Below are 20081 nucleotides of genomic sequence, written 5' to 3' on the forward strand. Positions count from 1 at the left end.
TGAACTGCTTCCACCAGTCCAGTCTGGTCTGAAGGAAGTGTTTGACTGCTGCAGTGACCTCAGAAAAGTTTTCTCTCATAGTCTCAGATCGTTTAATTTACTGATACACTGTTTAAAGAACTTGATTGGATTTTAGGAGTTTGGCCTTCTGATCAGTTTATTGAGTTGTTTAAGAGACGATCGGCACCAAAACCATCTCTGTGTCTCACGTAGGGAGCTCAGTTGAGGGTCCATGTTTATATTTTAGCGTGTCAAGTGAATGAATAGCATAACCTAAATTATTAGCTTTTAGCTCCACTGTTTGTATTGTTGTTAGCCACGATCTCAGGGCTCTAGAGATGGCAGCGTCAGTTGGTCGACCACTTCAGTCCAGACTTAAATATCTCAACGATTATGGGATGGATTGCCATGAAACTTAACGTTGACATTCATGTTCCCTTCAGGATGATTTGTAATATCTTTGAGGATTCCCATTATTAGTCCAATGCTTTGGTTTATGACTAAATACCTGCAAAACTAATGACATTCCCATTTGTGTTTAGTGCTAAATTAACAAATGTTAGCATGCTAACACGCTAAACGAAGATGTTGAAGATGATTATACCTGCTCAACATGGCCACGATGCCATGCAAGCATTAGCATTCAGCATTCAAAACACCATTGTGCTTTGACTATAGACTCTTGTTTGTTTTATAGATTTGTTATTTATAAAAAAAGTGAACTTCAGTCTTCAGGATTATTTGTGAAGCCGCTGAAAGTTCTTTGTTTTTGTTTAATTTCATCTCCGTTATTCCCAGCCTGTCAGGTTTATAGACAAAACATAAAAACATCCTCGTGCAGAGCTGCAAAGCATCTTATTGTCTCTCTTTTAGGAGAACGCTGTATGCATGTTAGCAGACACTGCCAACAGATCAGTCTACTTGACCCCCTCATCACACTTAATAAGGGCCAAATACCCTAAAAGTCTGCGTACCCATTTAATAGTCAATCAATCCAAACTGTCAGTGCTAATCAAAGAAGGACGGATGAAGCTCGACGTTACAGAGAGACTCGGTGTGCTCAACTAAACCTACAGTATGCAAACCCACGAGGAATTTCATGAATGCTCTCAGCGCCTTGTGTCACAGGGGTGACTAAGCTGCTTTCACTCCACCAGCTCGGCTGTATTGGCCGCCTGGACTCAACTGTGAAATCCCCTCATAGGAACCAAAGGTACCTTCACCTTCTTTGAGTTTGGATGACAGATTCGAGAGGTTTGGTGGTGGCTTTGTTGGGTTTTTTTTTTTTTTTTTTTTTTTTTAAAGATTGTGTGAACCTGTATAGACCCACCAGTTATATGTGCCCAGACTTGACGGTAAACAAAACAAGATGCAAGAAGAAAAAGAAGAAACAGACAAAAGCAGAGAAACTGGAGACGACGGCCCGGACTACACCCACGTCGGTGTACAGTTGACCCCAGATTAACCTCCCCCAGGTAAATATAATCCTCCTCTGTATCACCTCTCACTCCTCATACCGGCCTATGAACACACCAGGATGCCAAGGTCTGGCGACAGTCGACAGCCAATGAAAGACAAGTGTGTGAGTGTGTGTGTTGTTGTTTTTTTTGTTTTTTTTTCTTGTCCTGCATGGAAACAGAAGACAAGAAAGCAGTCCCAGCATGCAGGCTATCAGTGCATCTGTTGGTCCTTCGAATCTCTTTCTCACTCTCGCACATGTACTTTGACGTATCGAGGTCTCGCACAACACAAATCAAATACTGGAGGATCAGTCCGGTTTCTGTCTTCTTTATCTATCTGTCTGTCTGTCTCTGTCTCTCCTAGATAGAAATCACAACCGCTCATGCAAAAACGGTCCAGCACGGTTCCAGTTCATTTCCTGGACAAGTGTGAACAAAATGTCAACAGTTTCCAGTCCACCCACATTCAGACACCTTTCACTGGAGCAGGCGAGAGGCCAAAAGGTCAACAGTCGACAACCAGTGGTGCAATCAATCGACCTATTGAACAAACTATGAAGGCGTCGGACCCTGAGCTCAGGTTGAAACAACACTTATCACACACTCGTGCACACAAGATTAGAGTGACGAACTGGGCCAATAGCGTCCTTTTTTATTAAATATCAAATATCAGCAGATGTGACGGACTGTACTTGAACGCATCTACAGGCGAACAGGCTGAAAATCCTGCAATTAAATGTATTTTATTAGCAGATTATGTATAATTGTTTGATTTTAGCTCCTAATTTTAAAGCTTAAAGTATCCATAAGTGTCTCTTTTAACAGTTTAGAGGCTTTTTTCACACTTGCAATAATGAAATTCAGATAAAAACACTGATTATATGCAAGTTTTGGTCATTTTTAAGATGTTCAATATGACAAAATATCGGTTAGTGCCCTTAAAAAAAACATCCTGGTTGCACCTTGTGTTAACCGAAACTCTCTAAGCGCTCCAAGAATTTGGATGCCAATTACAAAAAAAAAAAGTGTGTTAAACAAAGAGATGAACTAATTGACTGGATTATATCGTCAATTTAATCACTCTTGAACCTTTTCTAAATTAAAAGTGTTTTGTTGGTTCTTCCCTCAGGCGTAAAACCAAACCTCAGGTTAAGTTCAGACGAGGCCGTGAAGATGAAAACAACATTTTTTAACCTTTGTTTGCAACCTGCCGTAGATCTGATGAAAGAGAGAAACGAACCTTAAATACTCGGTCACATTTAAAAGAAATTATAATCTGACTAGTTTGCATTTGTGTGGTCCGAGACAAAGTGGAGTCTGATGGAAAGACGAATTTGGATTCGTGCTTTTGTAACCTCTGTTCTTGTTTTTATAATCGTTTCCATCTTGACAGAAGGATGATAATTCCTTCAATACAGTATGTTCGAGATGGTTTATCTGTCAGCATTTGTGTCTGAGGTCATCGGGTCGGATTAAGAGATACCTGCTGATTAAAGTTGTGTTTTTATACATTTAGAGTCGTTTTTAGTGCTTCTTCTGGTGCCAAAATACACTGTTTGAAGTAAATGAAGCTGATTTGTTTGGCTGCAATGTTAAAATTCAGCCTTTATCTATCAAAACAAATATAAATAATAAAAATAAATATCACCTGCAGCAACTAAAAGCAGCAGACATGAAGTATTGTGTTGAGAAAACTGAACTGTGTTTTTTTTTGGATGCAACTCTTTGTTGCAAAGTGAATTTCATCTTTTAATTAGTAACATCTGTATAAATGATTCATCTCAATCATCAAACTAATTGCATGTTTATCTGGAAATACTACTAATAATAATAATCCAAAATTATTTCCTAAAACTAAACAGCAGCAGAAGCAGCGACATGTAAATTAAAGTGAGACTTTTCTGATATTTTGCTGCAACTTTAGATTAAATTTAGTTGTTTTAAACTGCAAAAGATTTGAATTCTAACTTAAATTCCTCAATAAACAGCTGCAGGAGAATGAAATAATTTGCATGTTAAAAGTAAGTTATTAACACTTCTGTTATTTCTGAGCAGCAGCTTTTTCCTCTGACGCAACATTTACTATAAATAACTGGATTTTTTAAGCTTTATTTGATAAACTTGGACGTTTTTTAAGAAGCTGCTGATCATTAAATGTTTTTCTTTTCCTGCGTTTTGACGAAGAAAAACGCGTCTCCTGTGTGTTTATCAGCCACATCTCTCACATTAAAACTCACTGATGAATTTTCCTTTTTTTCATCAGCATTTTTTAGCCTTTTTTAGCTCGTTCATGTGGAGGCCTTCACTTCACTTCTCTCCACATTTTCATTTTTATTTCATTCGCTCTTTATCTTAATCTAAATATCTTATTTTCTTGAATGTATCTATTTGTTTGGGCTGTTGTGCAGGTGTTTAATTAGTTAACTAACCTGCAGGCTGCACAGAAACATTTCCTTCATGTCTGACATGTTGGCTGCAGCTTCACATCCTCAGAGGAAACATTTAATAATCTCTTCTTTTGTCAGAAACGCTTACACCGCTCCTTTTTTCTCTTTTCTTTTTCTCTCTTTTTTTTTTGTTTCAGTCGGTGTTTGAAGGTGAGCAGCTGTCTCATGTGAGACCTGTGGCTCCCCCCTACCCTCCCCCACGTCCCCCCCCCAAAAAAAACTCCTTAAACAATCCACACAAGATTGGTCGCAAATGTTTGTTTGATGCAAATCCGAACAAATCCGCCGCTGCTCGTGGACGCTCGCTGCGCTGTTTGCGCGTCTTGGCGCAAACATGTTTAATGTCTGCAGATATTTATTCAGCTGCTGCGAGATTCATTTACATAAAGAGAGAGAAACACACGGCGGGTTGCAGCTGAAACACGATCATCCACAGGCAGGGAGGAACTCCAATATGTATCGATCAGGCTGATAATCTGATCAAGGTGATTGGAGGATCTATGGCAGAGGTTTCCAAACATGTGTCCTCTCCTCACAGGCTGCAGAAAGACTTTAATTGACTCATTTGGATGATTTTTAGGAGGTAAAAGTGTAAAATGACACAAGAAAAAGAGCAAAGATTGAACATAAATCAGAAAACAAAACACTTAATATACTGTAGCTCATTTTTTTGTCTCTGTCAGACATTATTGATCATCTTGTGACCGTTTAGGCAGTGATTCACTGACCCCAAAACCAATCAAAGTAATCCGCGACACATTTTTTTAAACCTTCTCAGATTATTTAATCTGAATATTAAAAAAAACCTTTAATAGAAACTAAAACAAAGATAAAATAACTTTAATGTAGCAGAAACGTTTCTTTCATCTTTCTAACGTGTTAATCCTCTTGTGGATGAAGGCATCTCGACCTCACTGATGGTTTAATTATCATTTCATTGAAAATTACACTAATTGAACCAGAGCTGAAACAATCAGTCAATGTATCGATTAGCTGATGTACAGAAAATCAGTCGGCTACTATTCTGATAATTGATTAGTCACTTTTCAAGCAAAAAGAAAGACAAAATGACTGATTTCTGTCTTATGTGAAGAATACTGATCATATGAGTTTTATATTGTTAATCAGATAAAATATGAATCAGTTAATCGAGAAAATAACCAGCAGATTAACCAGTGATGAAAATAATTGAGCCTTAATTAGAGCCTACAAGAAAAACTCTTCAATTCAGATTCATTTAACTCATTTAAACTTCCGTTTTTTATGTGAAATTATTTGGAAAAAACTGTACTTGCCCTTAATTTAAAAAAGTGCGCACAATTTGCACTTTTGGTGCGTAATTTCTTTGCACAAAAACAGTGATTTTTTTATTTATTTAAACCTGTTTTTTTCTGTTATTGGCTCCTTTGCTCTCAGCGCGGCCTTCACTGTCAGTCCAAAACAACCTTGCCAGAAAACTGACGCGATTTTTTTTTTAAACTTCCCCCTCTTTTATGCCTGCGAGGATTACACACACACACACACACACACACACACACACACACACACACACACACACACACACACACACACACTTACATCTGACCCCCTAACCTGGCCCCACCTACGTAATTACCGCATCAGAGGCAGAGAAATTCCTGCAGGTTATTTTGGAGAAACCAACTCAGGGCGCAGGAGTAATTATCACGCCATTACAGCGCTGCATTCAATTACGCCTCGATCAAATGTCTCCCGGCTCAATATTTAAGGCTTTTTAACGCCGCAGTTTAAAAAAGACACTTGGTCTCCCCTAAAGCGAGGAGAGATGTTTAGTGTTTCAATTTAAAGACAGAGACAGAAGAGGATTAAACTGGTTTGCTCTCTAAAATGGAAATGCGGGGCCTACACGCTGTTCACGGGTTGTATTAATTATGGGTTAATTTGCATTTACCCTGTTATAATTAGGAGAAGAAGAAGAAACAAGCTTTTAAATAAAAGTGTGTCTAGTTCAAATGAGAGAAAACAGGAGTTTTGAGTTTGTAATTTGCTGGTGTACATGAATCTATTAAAAAAAAAAAATAAAAAAAACCCAATTTGACTCCCTGTTGGGACTCAAACAGACAGAATCCACTGTGGAAGATCAATATGACTTAACGGATCTTTATTGGATGAACATGTATGTAAAGGTGGTCGCCTTAAAGATACATTCAACATCTCACTGTCATTTTTGGAGCTATAAATCCACATTTCCTCTCCAGAAAAAGAAAAAAAAAATGTTTTGACTCCAATAATCAAGCCAAGTGCTGCGGTTCAAACATGTCCAATAATCACGACAATGCCCAAGAGGAAGAGGAGGAGGAGGAGGAGGAGGAGGAGGAGGAAGGAGGAGGAGGTCTGCTTTGAAAATGTAGAGGCTATATATCATCCGGAAAACAAAAAAATGTAGCCAGAATATTTCTGCATCTATTATTTTTAAGATTTAGAGAGTTTTCCAAGACATTTTTCAAATTTGCTGAGTAAAACAATGTATATAAAAGCTGAAACTTTATGGCCAATTTGTTTATCTTTGGAATATTTGGAAAGATTTACATACAGTTTTTTTTCCTTTTTTTTTCTCCCAAAGTGGTAATAAACAATTTTTCAAATTCGGGAAAAAAAACACCAACTAAACATGGTCACTGTAACTGACCCAAATACATATTTACATATTTCAGCTCCTCGATGTAGCTGACTAAAAATCTCTGTCATTCTAAAATAACAAATTTTGAGAAATAAAAACTATACAGGAGTTTTTTTTTTTGTTGTTTTTTTTTTTTTTTGATTGGGTTGGAGGTAAGACGAAGGGGGGGAGCAACGGCAGGCAGTTCCTGTCGGTGCACCAGAGGGGAAAATATTCCTCCCATCCAGAGAGCCAGAGAGCTGGTGGTCAAAGGAGTTTGGTTGAAATGAATTGAAAAAAAGAAAAAAAAAAAAACAGTTTGGTTTTCTTAAGGTCATCCAAGAAGGGGGGCGTCTTTTAAAAACCCATTCTTCTTCTTCTTCTTCTGCTGCTCCTGATCAACTTTTCATGTTCTCTTCACAGGACTTTTGAGGGACTGTTTCTCTTCTTTTTTTAAAATTTTTAATTTTTAAAAGTGGACGAGAAGGAGCTGCTGCTATCTTATGGTTCATAAACTCTTTTTGTCTTTTAAAAAAAAAAACAAAAAAAAAAAAAAAACAAGCTAATCTGGAAAACAAAAAGAAGAGGGAGCAGACGAGCAGGGAGGAGGAAAAAAAAAAAAAAAAAAAAAGCCTGATCACAAGACTTGGAACCTCCAGGAGGCCTGGTCTTTGTAGTCCAAGCAGTCTGTGGTGTTAAAGTTGAGCTTCCACGAGGAGGCCGCAGTCTGCTCTTTGTAATCCAGGCAGTCGGAGGAGTTGAAGGCCAGGCTGGAGCCGCCGTAGGCCTGGTGGTGGTGGTGATGGTGGTGGTGGCCTGACGACTGGCTGATGTGGTGGTGCGGGTGGCCTGACATGGAGGAGGCCGTCATGGGGCTGAGCTGGTGGGGGTGGTGGTGGGAGTGCATGGGGGCAAGGTAGGAGCCACAGTCCACGCCGCTGAAGTAGGAGCTGGAGGGGGCGGGGTAGCCTTGGCCGTAGCCCGGCGTCTGGTTGTAGGACATGGGGTAGGAGGTGGCGGCGGCGGCGGAGCCTGACATTGAGCGCTGCATACAGGAGGCGTTAGAAGGGGGTCCGGGCTCGGGGAGAGGGGCCACGGCTGGAGCGGGAGCGTTTCCGGGGGAGATAGCGGGGCTCCAGATGGAGGAGACGGTGCTGATGGAGGTAGAGGTGCTGCTGAGCGCCGCCGCCGGGCCCGTGTGATTGGTGGAAGAGGACGAGGACGAGGACGAGCCCGTGCTGGAGACGGCAGGAGGCGTGAACTGGCCGCTGCTCTCTGATCCGGTGCTCTCTCGGGCCGGAGAAGACTTCTTCTTAGGCGGCCTGGCTTTGGCACTGCTGCCGCTCTGCTGCTGCTGGCGACACTTGGCCCTCCGGTTCTTGAACCACACCTGCAACCGAGAACAACCGAGCCAGGAGTTAGCAAGCGTACACATAAATAACTGCAGCATTTCATCAAAAAAAAAAAAAAAAAAGAAGAAGAAGATAGTCCTGGGCCATGCTGGGAGTACATTATGGAGGAAAATTGTGGGTTATTAGCCATCAAGGTTCATTTCCACCCCGGCCCCTTGGCTCGGACCAGCCAGGGGTCCAATTTCATACCTGGTAGACGGCTCTAAGATAACAGGCTATTGGGTTTCACCACACAGTAGGGTAACTCTAGAGCACCGAGAGGGTAGGATCATGTAGAGCATTTTGTTTCACACACACATTCAGAGAATAACTCAAATTGTCAGAGAGAGAGAGAGAGAGAGAGAGAGAGAGAGAGAGAGAGAGAGAGGCTTGCCTTGGTTTTCCCCTAATGCCTCTGAAGAGTAGTATTTGTTCAACATGGTAGTACACCAGTGAGTTTCTGGAGTATTTGCTAGACTAGTCTTGGTCTCTTCATTACCTCGCCGCCATATTTCAGATCAAATTACACAGCCTTCAGTTGTATTGCATCAAATAATAATGAAAGAATCTACTGTTTTCAATAGACTCTAACGTTTGTCTCTATAATTGTGTCACTTATTTCTGTTTACATCAAAACTCACATGCAGTTTGGTCTGTTGGATGCTTGCTCACTGCCAAAATGAAATAAAGTTTTGACAAAATAAATAATTATGAGCTAAACCAGAAACATAGGTGGGGAATATGAGATTATATAAATAACCACTTGAACACAACCATCAACATCCAGTTGCCCCCAACACTTATTGATCAAAAATCAATCCATACGTCCGTTATTATCCACTTTAAAAAGGGGCTTAAATGACTGTAATCAAGAGCTACCAGACTTGAAATTATACCTATAGCTTAATTATGTCATTTTCTTCTTAAATTAAATGAGAAAGTAGTGTTTTGAGAAATTACTGGTGTTAAAATTTTAAAAAAAGGTTTCAGGTTTGGTGATGATATGACACCTAAGCCATTTAGCCTAACTAACGGTCAGTTTAGCTAACTATAGGCTAACCCAACTAAGCTAATTATAACTGCTGTAATATACATAAATTAGGACACCAACGGTCGATTTCAAGGACATACACGAACATTTAAATCATTTTTAAAAACACATACATGCTTCCAGAGAGTGATAAGCAAAGACACAACTGACTATTATACTTTTAAAATAAATAAATAAATAAATAAATGCGCTAAGGCTAATTAATTTCCTATAAGGTAGCTCCTCATAATCGATGCTAATGAGGGGCTAGCTAGGAGTTGCAGTTGAAATGCTGGTTTAACTATTTACAATAAATTAAGTTGCCATTTTATCATTATACTTTTTAGCATTAGAACGTTAATGGGAAGCCAAATTTAGCAGGAAAAATACCTTTTAAAACGTATTTGTGTGTTTAAAAAATGGCCTGTTTGATGTTAGCAAATAGCATAATTTAATACCAAAAGTTACCAACGTCTATCCAGAGTCAACGGTAAGTGTTGAACGTTAACGTTAGTATTGACCGTTAGTGTCGACCGTTGGGCTCGGTAGGTTTGTGTTTTTTTGGAGACGTTTCCACACTTCAACTGAACACACGGAGGTGCAAAGGAAATAATTTATTTCTTGCCTGGACTCTGGACTCGGGCAGGTTGATTTTCAGTGCGACCTCCTCCCGCATAAAGATGTCCGGGTAGCGGGTTTTGGCGAATAGAGACTCCAGGACGTCGAGCTGGGAGCGGGTGAAGGTTGTCCGCTCCCTCCGCTGCTTCCTGGGAGTCGCTGCGGAGCAAAACGACACGGAAGAAACACAAGAGAGCCGTTAATAAAACTGCTAATAACGATGTTCATAATAATGAGTTTCTGCTCAGACTGTGAAGTCTGCTGTGGAAAATAATTAAAATACAACACTTTATCCTTAATTAATCAGCGTAAAACAAAAATTAAAATCTTAGAGGAGCTTTCCGTTGGGTGAAATTGTAACGCGTTTTCTCATTATTGATCATTATTGTTTATGATCAGTAGCACTGACTTCACTTATCCTGCAGACGTAGAGAAATTAACTTCTAACCGACATTTTTATTTTAGTTTACACCGATAAAAGTCGAGACATAAACTAGACAAAAAATAATAATAAAAAATAAGAACAAAAAGAAAAAGGTTTCTGACAGGCAAAGTGGAGGTAAAACCCATTTCAAATAACTTAATAGGCTGTTATCATGTGTACAATTTATGTTATAATGATAATTCATGGTGCACATACATCATACTTTAACTGCTTAACAAAATACAAAGACACTTGATGTGTGATTTTTGTCTTGTCCTGAACATTTTGTATCATTATTTTTTTGTCCATATAAGCAGAGTTATTATAGTTTTATATTTTTTCAGAGTGGCTGTACTCGTTTCAGTTTAGTTTTTTTATTGTTTAAAAATGTCTAGTTCAGTTTTTATTAATTTCAGTATCAGTTTTAGTTGTTTTAATTATTATAATATGGAGTGGTATCTGTCAGGGTCAAGATTTAATAAGTTCAGAATAGTTATTACAATATAAACACGACAGTTGACTCTAGTCATTTATATAAATATATAATACATGTCTGTATATTTATAGCCTACAGTAGTATTAGACTTTATACTATATAGTCTCAATAAACCAGCCTCCTCATGCTTGTTGACACATTTGACATGAAAGAAAACTAAGACATTTTCTGTGTATTTTTTTTTTTAAATTTTAGTTAGTTTTGTAAGAACACAGTAGTCTATTGTTTTAATTACTTTTTTTCTTAAGTCTACATTATATTTTTATTTCAGTTAAATAAAAATGTTTTTTCACACCTAGTTTTAGTTTTTAAGTTTAGTTTTAGTTAACTATAATAAACTCGCATATAAGCCCAAAACACACTAGTACGTTATTATTATTGTTATTATTATTGTTGTTATCCTGCTATTATTACCGTTGTATCATCATCATTGTTATTATTATAATAATTATTATTATTACTGCACATTAATTCACTTTTTAGTAGCCTAATTTTCTTAATGAAGAACACTTTTCTCCTTTTTTTTGTCCAATGGCATTTATGTTTTTAAAAAGGTGTGTGTGTGTGTATGTAGATATATAAGTGTGTGTGTGTTTGTGTGTGTGTGTGTGTGTGCTCCTACCTGGGTAGCCCACTGAGGGGTGCAGCAGGTCCATGGCAGCGCCGCTCAGCCCCAGGCCGTTGACGCCGTAGGGGGGCTGTTTGAGGTAGGACATCATGCTACAGGCGGTCACTGCTCCACCCAGCTCAGGCCAGTGGTTCGGTTTCCCCCGATGCTGCAGCTTGACGGGACAGGGGGCCGATCCAAGTCACTGCACACACACACACACAAAATGTATTTTAAAACAAGATGAATCAAAGCCAGCTGTCACTGCAAAAGTTAGTTTTGGAAGAGAGAGAGAGAGAGAGAAAAATATGGATCCTGAACCAGGAGAAGATTGTTTTTATCATCCAACATTTGAGAAAGAAACTGTTGTGTTTTATTTGGAAATCCCTCTTTCCAGACAAATGTATTCAAAGTGGAAACACGCAGGAAAACACTATAAATAAACAGCCGTCATTACACTGAAGTACCTGACAAATCCTGCTCATAATTTACTGGCACTTGGATATAAAAACCACGACAGAGACGCACATGAAACCGCTTCAGAAATATTAGATTTTGGGGGGACAGTCGGGGTCAAACGGCTGCCAGATCCGCTCCAAGTCAAACCTCAGCGGAGAAAACAAACCTGCAAACTGAAGCTACACAACTTTTCATTTATAAAAACAAGACTTTATATCATCTGTTTAAACTGACAAACCTCCAGAATATAAAATAAAACCATCGATAAAAGGAGGAAACACACATGAACATTGTCAATAAATCACTGCTTCCCTGAAAAGACTGTTTGTGTTGATTTGAATATATATTTATGTTTTGTTTACTTGTGAACTGTCTCTATTTTATCTTTATGTATTATTCACTTTTTCTCTGCTGCAGCTACAGTTTGTTGTAAATAGATGCACTTCACGTTTTTTTTTTTTTTTTTTACACCAGAAACACTTTGATCCTCAAACAGTGATTAATAATTCAATCAAAAATAAATGACATCTATTATGTAATGTACCGTTTAAAAGCTCTGAATGTCAATAAGATCAATAATCAGGGTAAAAATTTTTTTAAAAAGACAGAAAATACCTTGTAAAATGACGCATTTTTGTCAAACTTTCACTCATTTTAAAGTCAAAATGGAAAATTAATTTTACATTTTGCAATAAAAAGTGCAGGGTTATTATTCTGTGTTGAATCTTTTTTTTAAAGTTGAAACCTTTGAATAAAAGCACACTGAGTACAATATGAGTGTGTGTGTGTGTGTGTGTGTGTGTGTGGAGGCCTGCACACACACACACACACATACACACACACACAGCGCGTAAAAAGCTGGATTATGGATGTGATTTGATAATGTATAAAATCACAGCTGCGCCTGTGTGAAGTCTTTTCTGTTCTCGGTCATTCTGTTTGTTTCGGGTCGTCAAACTTTGTGTGTTTTTCTGACCACAACAAGACTCCTGCGGCTCTTCAGCTCCCGGCTGAAATTAACTGAATCCACATTAAAATAATAATAATAATAATAAAAAGAAGGAAAGAAAAATGCAGCTGCAGTAATGTAACATCACTCTTCTTTTTATTAAAAAAGCCAAAGATGTGAGGAGTCAGTTTTAACAGTTTTATCTTTTAAGAAATCATCTTTAATGTTTGTTCTCTTCTTTATTTTAACGCTCAGGAGAAAATAATCAAACTCCACTGGAAATAAAGGCTAATTTACTTCATTTTCTCCAGATTATAACAAACAGTAAATTAATATTTTCTATAACTATGATATTTAATTCCTCTCTGTGCCTATTTAATTATAAGCAACATCCCTTTATGTGTGTTTGTTTCTCTCAGTAAAAGAGATTCAATTAAAAAGGTTAAAATTTAGGAGAAAATGAGCACAAAGCGTTTTGAATTTAAAACAAGTATCTGAAACATTAATCTCACCTACAGAGAAGAGCTTTGACTTTTTTCATTCTTTTTTTTTATATCCTGGTGAAGGTTTTAAAAGTTGGATATTATATTTAATTTGAACTCCTCAGTGGAGAGTTTCAGCCCTGCAGTGTGAATTCAATTAGTTAATCTAAAAAAAAAAAAAAAGGGAAGAGATTATTTTTAACAATGAGCTCCTAACTGACCAAAAGAAAAAGGAAAAAAAAACCCAAACCTGAACCAGACAAACGTGTATTCCAGCGGCTTCTAACGCCGCGTTTCCAGCTCTGCCAGGCCGGAGTGAAAAGGCGAGATCTCGGTGCAAATGAACTCAATTAGAATTTAGATTAGACCTCCGGGGAGAGAGAGCGTTTCAGAAGGGCTCTTATCAGCAAAATAAATTAACAAAAACCAAAACACGCCTCTCCAATTATCTACTAAGTGGTTCAAACGTTTTAATGGCCAATTGCACTCAAAAAAAAAGGAAGAAAAAAAAAACCTCCACATGGATGAATCGGAATAGAAATATGAAAATTATCTACTCTGGGAGGAAGTTGACTTCATTTATCCAGTTCAAGCTGAAGTCCTCCACGCTGCGGATTAATTGAAATCTCCGCAAAAAAACAATTCACACAAACGTTTTCACACCACGTATCACTGTTTGTTTTTTGAAATGAATGCAACGTTTGGAGAGAAAAAAAAGTGACTTTTTCTGTCGCTTTTTTACACTTGAGCTGCTCGTGTTAATGATGCACAGTTTTGTTGCTCGCGTGCAAACTGCGGCTCAGAGTAAAAAAAAATAGAAAAATACGCATAAAACATTAAATTAGTGAGAGAAAAGAAAGCAACGTTACCTTGTTTTTTTCTCTCCTTCCCTTCTCCTGAGCTCTCGGGCCACAAGAGGAAAGCAGCAGTAAAATTATCCAGCAGTAGGAAGTCTGCAGGGCACAAAACTCAAGCAGCAGCAGCGGCAGACTTGCTCAAAAACAATCAACAGTGCGCAAACCGAGCAGCATCACGGACAAACACGCAGCCAGGTTAACCGCACACAAGCGTCACCGCGTCCTCGGTGCGGTTCCGGGTGTTTTTACAGCCAAATAAATCAAACTCATTTGCTTTCAGGGGGCTTGTCGTTGTCTGTCAGAGTGTTAAGGTTTCTAATGGAGATTGATCACCTTCTCTCCGCCCCGCGCCTCTATGAGCGGAGGACACCTGCGGATCCGCCTCCTGCAGCCAATCGGCGCGCGTCTCCCGGCTGACGGACGGCGACGGCGGCCTATAGACGCGTAGCTGCAACTCTGAGAGCCCACTCCCACTCATATCCCCTTCTTCCCTCCCTCCCTCCCTCCCTCCCTCCTCCTCCTCCTCCTCAGGTCCCGGTCCCGAGACCTAGACGAACCACAGAGAGGTTTTAAAAAGATGGAAATGTTTCACAGGCCTGCTGGAGAGACTGAGTGCTTCAGAGAGCGCAGGCCTGCGTGCGCTCTGCTGTGCGCCAAAGTGCGCAAAGGCAGAAACTGTCTTTAGAGGATATATATACATATATATTCACATTTTATAGGAAGAAGTGATTATTTTGTTATTTTAATGCAGCTCACAAGAAAAAGAAGCATTTTTTGGAGCCACCAAGAAGAGAAACAAACTAAATCTGCGGATTTTTCTTTCAACTGAAGCAGCAAAAACTCATTTTCTGCTAAAATCCTTCAGTTTTCTTGTTGTCTTGATACACAGAGGTTTTATTTTCCTCTAAAGCATTAAATTGTTTGTTAAATGAAATTTAAAAAAAAAAAATCATCACTCAGAACGTTTCAGGAGAAAGAATATGTAGGAATCAAAGAAGACATTTGTTCCGAGGATTAAAAAGATCTTTTAAAAACTGTGTTTAGTTTGACAGAAAGCTTCCTGTTAGTTCATCAACAAAACAAAAACACATTTACAGAGAAGAAGCCTCAGCTGCTTTTTACTGGGACAGTTATTCCTGCTGTTCATTCCTCTCATGATGTCGCACAAAAAGTCAAAAATAAAAAGGAAGTTAAATTTATCCATTTTGATTTTTATTGTGATACGCCCCCCCCCCCCCCCTCCTCCTCCTCCTCCTCCTCCTCTCCTTCTCTCTCTCTCTCTCTCCACACACACACACACACACCAGTCTCATGAATATTAATGAGGTCTAATCCCCATTTAGAATTACATTTGAGGATGGTTGACGTAAAGTTTAATAGGGATAGACCTCCAACTCACTGCGGAAGAAAAAGAATCCACAGAAGAAGAAAAAATCAGCAGCAAAAAAAAAAAAAAAAAAAAAAAAAAAAGCTGCGGTCACTGAATCAAATCCTGCACTTTATGCGGATGTTTTTAATGTGTTTTTAACTCATCACACACAAAACAAACTGGGGTTTTTGGAGGTTTTTTTTTTCATTTCTGGCTTGTGTGTCAGAGAGGGGTCGTGGAGATGCAGCTCAGCTCGAGCTTCTCTTCTTTGTGGATCCAAAAAAAACCATCAACTTCTGTAAATGAGGCCTGAGCTGAAAGCGAGCTAATGTTCAGACAGAGAGAAAGAGAGAGAGAGAGAGGGAGAGAGAGAGAGAGGGAGAGAGAGAGAGAGAGAGAGAGAGAGAGTGGAGGGATGGAAATTACATTTTTGTGTGTGTGTGTGTGTGTGTGTGGGGGGGGGGGGGGGGGGGGGGGGGGGGTATCAAAGTGGAGGCCGATGGGACTTATAAGTCATCGACGAGAGCACTTTGACAGAGAAACTTAGACATCAATAGTCGGCGGAGCAAAAAAAAAAAAAAAAGGGGGATCAAGTATGTTGGAGGTTGTGTGTGGAGGCCTGTAGTGATGCTGCTCGGAGGTTAAAGGCACCTGAACGCACCAAAAACACGTAAACGCACCTTAACAGTCATTTAAATGGGTAAATCCGTGTTTTTACGCACAGAGACGCCAAGAAAAAAAATAATCAAAAAGTCAGACTGAGTGAAGTCAATGTGTGAATGGGAGGTGAACAAAGAAGAGGCGTTGTAAAGTTTTTTTTCTGAGAGTTTTTGGCGGTTAATTCATGCGGGTTTGTGCTGCATGGCTGCTGACTGGAGGTCAAACACTTTTTACGCACCGTTTTATTTCCACCACATCTGAAGTCCGAGCAGTCAGAGGGCCCGTGGAGGCTCTGACTGAAATACCATCACCCCTCCTCTCAACACACACACACACACACATACACACACAAACACACACACACAGGCCCCGTTAAATTATGCAAAAAGGCCATTCAACAAATATGGCCCTCACAACACAAAAGAGACGGGTTATTCTGATATTTCCTCTACATTTCTTGTTTTTTTTCTCCCCCCCTCTCTCTTCTCTCGATGTAAGACCCCGAGATAAACCCCTGAACAAGTATCAAGTTATCAAGTTGCACCAACCTTTTGTAATAAGAGTATTTTGTCTAATCCCAAATTGCAGTTGAATTTTCTTAATGCTGAGCTGGTAAAGCCTCGGATTAGGCGGCGAGGAGAGGAGGGGGAAAAGTTTTGTCCCTTCAGCCGGCAGGATTGGAAGCGGGGATCTGCGGGGATGTTGTCGGTGCTTATTAAAACGATGATGCATAAAACACAGTGTTGCAGGAGCCCCGGCGCTCGCTGCACGGTGGAGACCCGGGAGGCTCCCTCAGGTGCAGTTTTTTGGACGGCGGCTAGGGAAGGAAGTAACGGCAGAGGGCCGAGCGGCTCTCAGCACCTGTGAGGTGAGGCCAGGAGACATCAAAGCTCAGGAGATAATCCATTCAGCTGAAGGATCCTCAGCTGCACAGCTGCGCCGAGGCACCGCCGCTTTTTACGCAGCGCGTCGCTCTTATTCTCTGTAAAAATAGGAAACTAACTGAAATGTTTTTTTTTTCTCCACTCACTTCTACTTCCACAGGAGCGTTAAAGACTCGAGTGATGCTGCAGAGGTAAGACAGGGCTGTTTCTGTCATTTTATTTACTGCTAATTCTACAAAAAAAAAACATGCATCAAAATTGTTAAAATGTTGGGTTTATCAGCTGATTATTTCTTTCATTAAAGTATTTTTTTTAGTAAAGTTGATTGAAGATGAAGGAATTTAAAACTGATTTAACAGAAGCAAAAAAATCTAAACTAATTCCGGAGTAAAAGTGAAGTTTTACGCGCGAATTGTCAGCTTTTAAAACACAACAGAAAACATTTTAACAATCTAAACAAGAAGTTTAAATCCATCTACAAGTGACAGACGATGTGAGTCATTTTTTAAGTTTTCCTCTCACACACACACACACACACATGCAGCCATCTGACGGCACCGAGCTAAACGTCCTTCGCCGTTTTTCTTTTTGGGCTCTTTGGCGTTATTCTCCACATTTACAGCCTCCCGTGATAAACGCGCTATAACGCAAAGTAAAACAAAAAAGCGCCTCCGGGGGGGTGGGGGTGGGGGGGGAAGAGACGCGCGTAATGTGCGTAATGTGCACGTACAGTCGGGTCCCAAGCAGAGAAGAAACGAATCAGCAAATTAATTTCAAAGTATTAGAAAGGCCGGGGAGGACGTCTGCTGTCACAACCTATTTTCCTGCTTTAATCGGGGATGGGAGGCTGCCTGCGGGGATGGAGCGGAGGGTTAAACTACGGACACTCTGATTTTTATTACAGGGACACGTTTTTACTGTTTATTTCAGGCTGCGCAGTCAGGAAGCCGGTGCAAGATAAATAAGTGCAATTAAAAGGAGGTGATTTTTTTTCTCGATCTTTAAAAAAAAAAAAAGAATATCGACAGTTTTCTCTCGACCTTCTAGTTTTTATTCCTCCCTCCATCCATCCATCCATCCATCTCTGCCATGGCTGCGGGTGACCGAGTCTCTCCAGCTCTGCCCCCCGTCTGCAGCGCGCACAGAAGCGGCCCAAGGAGAGGAAAAAAAAAAAAAAAAAAAAAAAAAAACATCTGCTCGGTACAAAGTGATTTCTCTAATCTTCCTCGGAGGAACCTGCTCAGCACCGACCTCAAACAAACACACACACACACACACACACACACATACACACAAAAACCCAGAACGCCAATTTTAATTTATAAACACGCACAAGTCGCAGGGGAATTGAACAAGAGCGCAGAATAATAAAGCGTTGCTAAACGCAGCGCAGTGATATAGGAGCCACTGATGTGTTTACATTTCAATAACTTTATGTGAAAAGAGAAAAAAAAAACACAAGGCTAGGTCTGGAGAACGTGCAGGTAAAATGGATAAATTGATAAAGAAGAAAGAAAGTATTGATTAGAAATGTATCTGCAATTGTAAAATAGTGAATATATAAGAAAAAAACATAATAAATAAGACTTTTAAGGCAGAATTTTATTAAAATTCATCGTTAAATTGTTAAGAAAATTATGAAACTGGTCGCAGATTAAATACTTGCAGCTTTAAAAAACCTCTAATATTTGTTTCCTGAGGGGTTAAAAATAAATCCAGCACACGCTGCTTTGTGGAGTATGAAATCATAAGGACTTTATTGAAGACTTGGGTTATGACACTGGAATAAATAAACAGATAAATGTTCACACTTAAAAAGGACAACTGCACCAGATGTGGAGCTCTAAAGAGATGCATGTGTGTGTGTATATAAGCATATTTCTCCTCTTCAGGATACAATAAATAGAAATCAAAAAAAAAAAAAAAAAAAAGTTGTTGAGCAAAAAAAATGCACATGAAATGAAATGTGATGGTAGTTTTCACTTACAAGCAGCTTTTATAGGACAAACGGCAATAAATAATATATATATATTTTACTTTCAACTGCATGAATCCTGAAAAAAAGAAAACAAAAAAAAAAAACCCAGAGGATTTTGGAAGCTATTGGTCAGAGCAGTGATGAAAATATACAACATGAGATTATTATTATTTTTTTTTAAAACATGATCTTTCTTTTGGTAAACTGCTTTCAAGCCAAGACAATAAAAAAAGCAATAGGAAAGTTAAGATTTATGCAAGATTTATGAACGGTGTGCGTCCCCCCCCCCCCTCCCTCCCCCTCCTCCTTTTAAGATATTTTACAAGTAAAAACTTTAAAGTGAAATAATTAAAAGATACACAGTCAAGTAATGAAGTAGCTTGAAAAGACTGATATTATAACGACTCTTGTTTCTGTTTTTTTAAAAGTCCAACTCATCTTCTCAACATCATGAAAAGAAGAAAAAAAAAAATAAAGAAAAATCCCCCCCCCCCCCATTAAACCCAGTTGTGCTGTACCTCAATCCGACTGGTCTCCACATTCAGACAGGATGGAGGCTGCTGCTGCATCATTACATACAAATATCCCATCTGTCTGATAAGGGGGGTTTGCACTGCTTTTGTCTCGTCATACATTTTCATATCACATACAAGTACCGTTCTTAAAGCAAATTAACATAAAAAATATCGTGTATATATATATATAAATATATATATATTAATATATATATATATTTATATATATATATAGTGGGACAGTTTGAGTCAGTATAAAGTTGGTGCAAAAGCATCGCAGGGCTTCTTAATCCAGCCGAGTCTCTGCTGTTAGTTTCACCAAAAAACAACAACCAGAGCAGGAATCCAACAACTCATAGAAATGTCTAGGAAAGCCACTATCAAATAATAATAATAATAATAATAATAATAATAATAATAATAATAATAATAATAATAATAATAATAATAATAATAATATATCAATAATCGTAATGATACATTTCTTTTATCGGCTACATTTGTTGGTTGTGTTTTCTCTGTAATGACAATCATTGAAGGACACACTTCTCCTCTTTCTTGGCCATCTTGCCTTTGTTCTGCTCCAGCGTCCTCTCCAGGTGCTCGTCCTCCTCCTCGGCCCTGCGGGAGGGCAAAGGTCAAAAGGTCAGATGTGTTGGTTGGCGGGGAAGGGGTGCACATACAGGTAAACGCAGTCGGTGCCGAGGCAACCGTCGCCGTGCCACCTGCGGAGTGGCCTGGCGCCAGGGGCCGAGCTCCGACCTTTCACCCGCCTGGCACCCTGTTGGCGGACGGTGCCGCCAATCTGGAAGAGATC

General features: G+C 39.3%; 2 protein-coding genes across 6 annotated transcripts in view; both read right to left on the reverse strand.

Annotated features, from left to right (window-relative positions):
- Positions 1-6032: 6032 nt before the first annotated feature.
- On the reverse strand, positions 6033-14193 carry otx1 (orthodenticle homeobox 1). The gene is made up of 4 exons (XM_044373829.1): positions 13871-14193; positions 11127-11316; positions 9592-9743; positions 6033-7935 (listed from the first exon to the last, which is right to left on the reverse strand). Exons 2-4 carry the CDS (start codon positions 11221-11223, stop codon positions 7183-7185), a joined length of 1002 nt encoding a protein of 333 aa, XP_044229764.1. The 5' UTR covers positions 11224-11316; positions 13871-14193; the 3' UTR covers positions 6033-7182.
- Positions 14194-18500: 4307 nt separating this feature from the next.
- ehbp1 (EH domain binding protein 1) overlaps positions 18501-20081 on the reverse strand; it is a 156193-nt gene continuing 154612 nt past the window's right edge. For all 5 annotated transcript variants that reach the window (XM_044372579.1, XM_044372578.1, XM_044372577.1 and 2 more), the window contains one exon: positions 18501-19885. In XM_044372579.1, coding sequence (XP_044228514.1) covers positions 19795-19885 — 91 coding nt within the window. In that variant the 3' untranslated portion in view covers positions 18501-19794. The remainder of the gene's footprint in view (positions 19886-20081) is intronic.

Source organism: Thunnus albacares, chromosome 14 (genome assembly GCF_914725855.1).
Source record: "Thunnus albacares chromosome 14, fThuAlb1.1, whole genome shotgun sequence".
Taxonomy (NCBI): Eukaryota; Metazoa; Chordata; class Actinopteri; order Scombriformes; family Scombridae; genus Thunnus; species Thunnus albacares.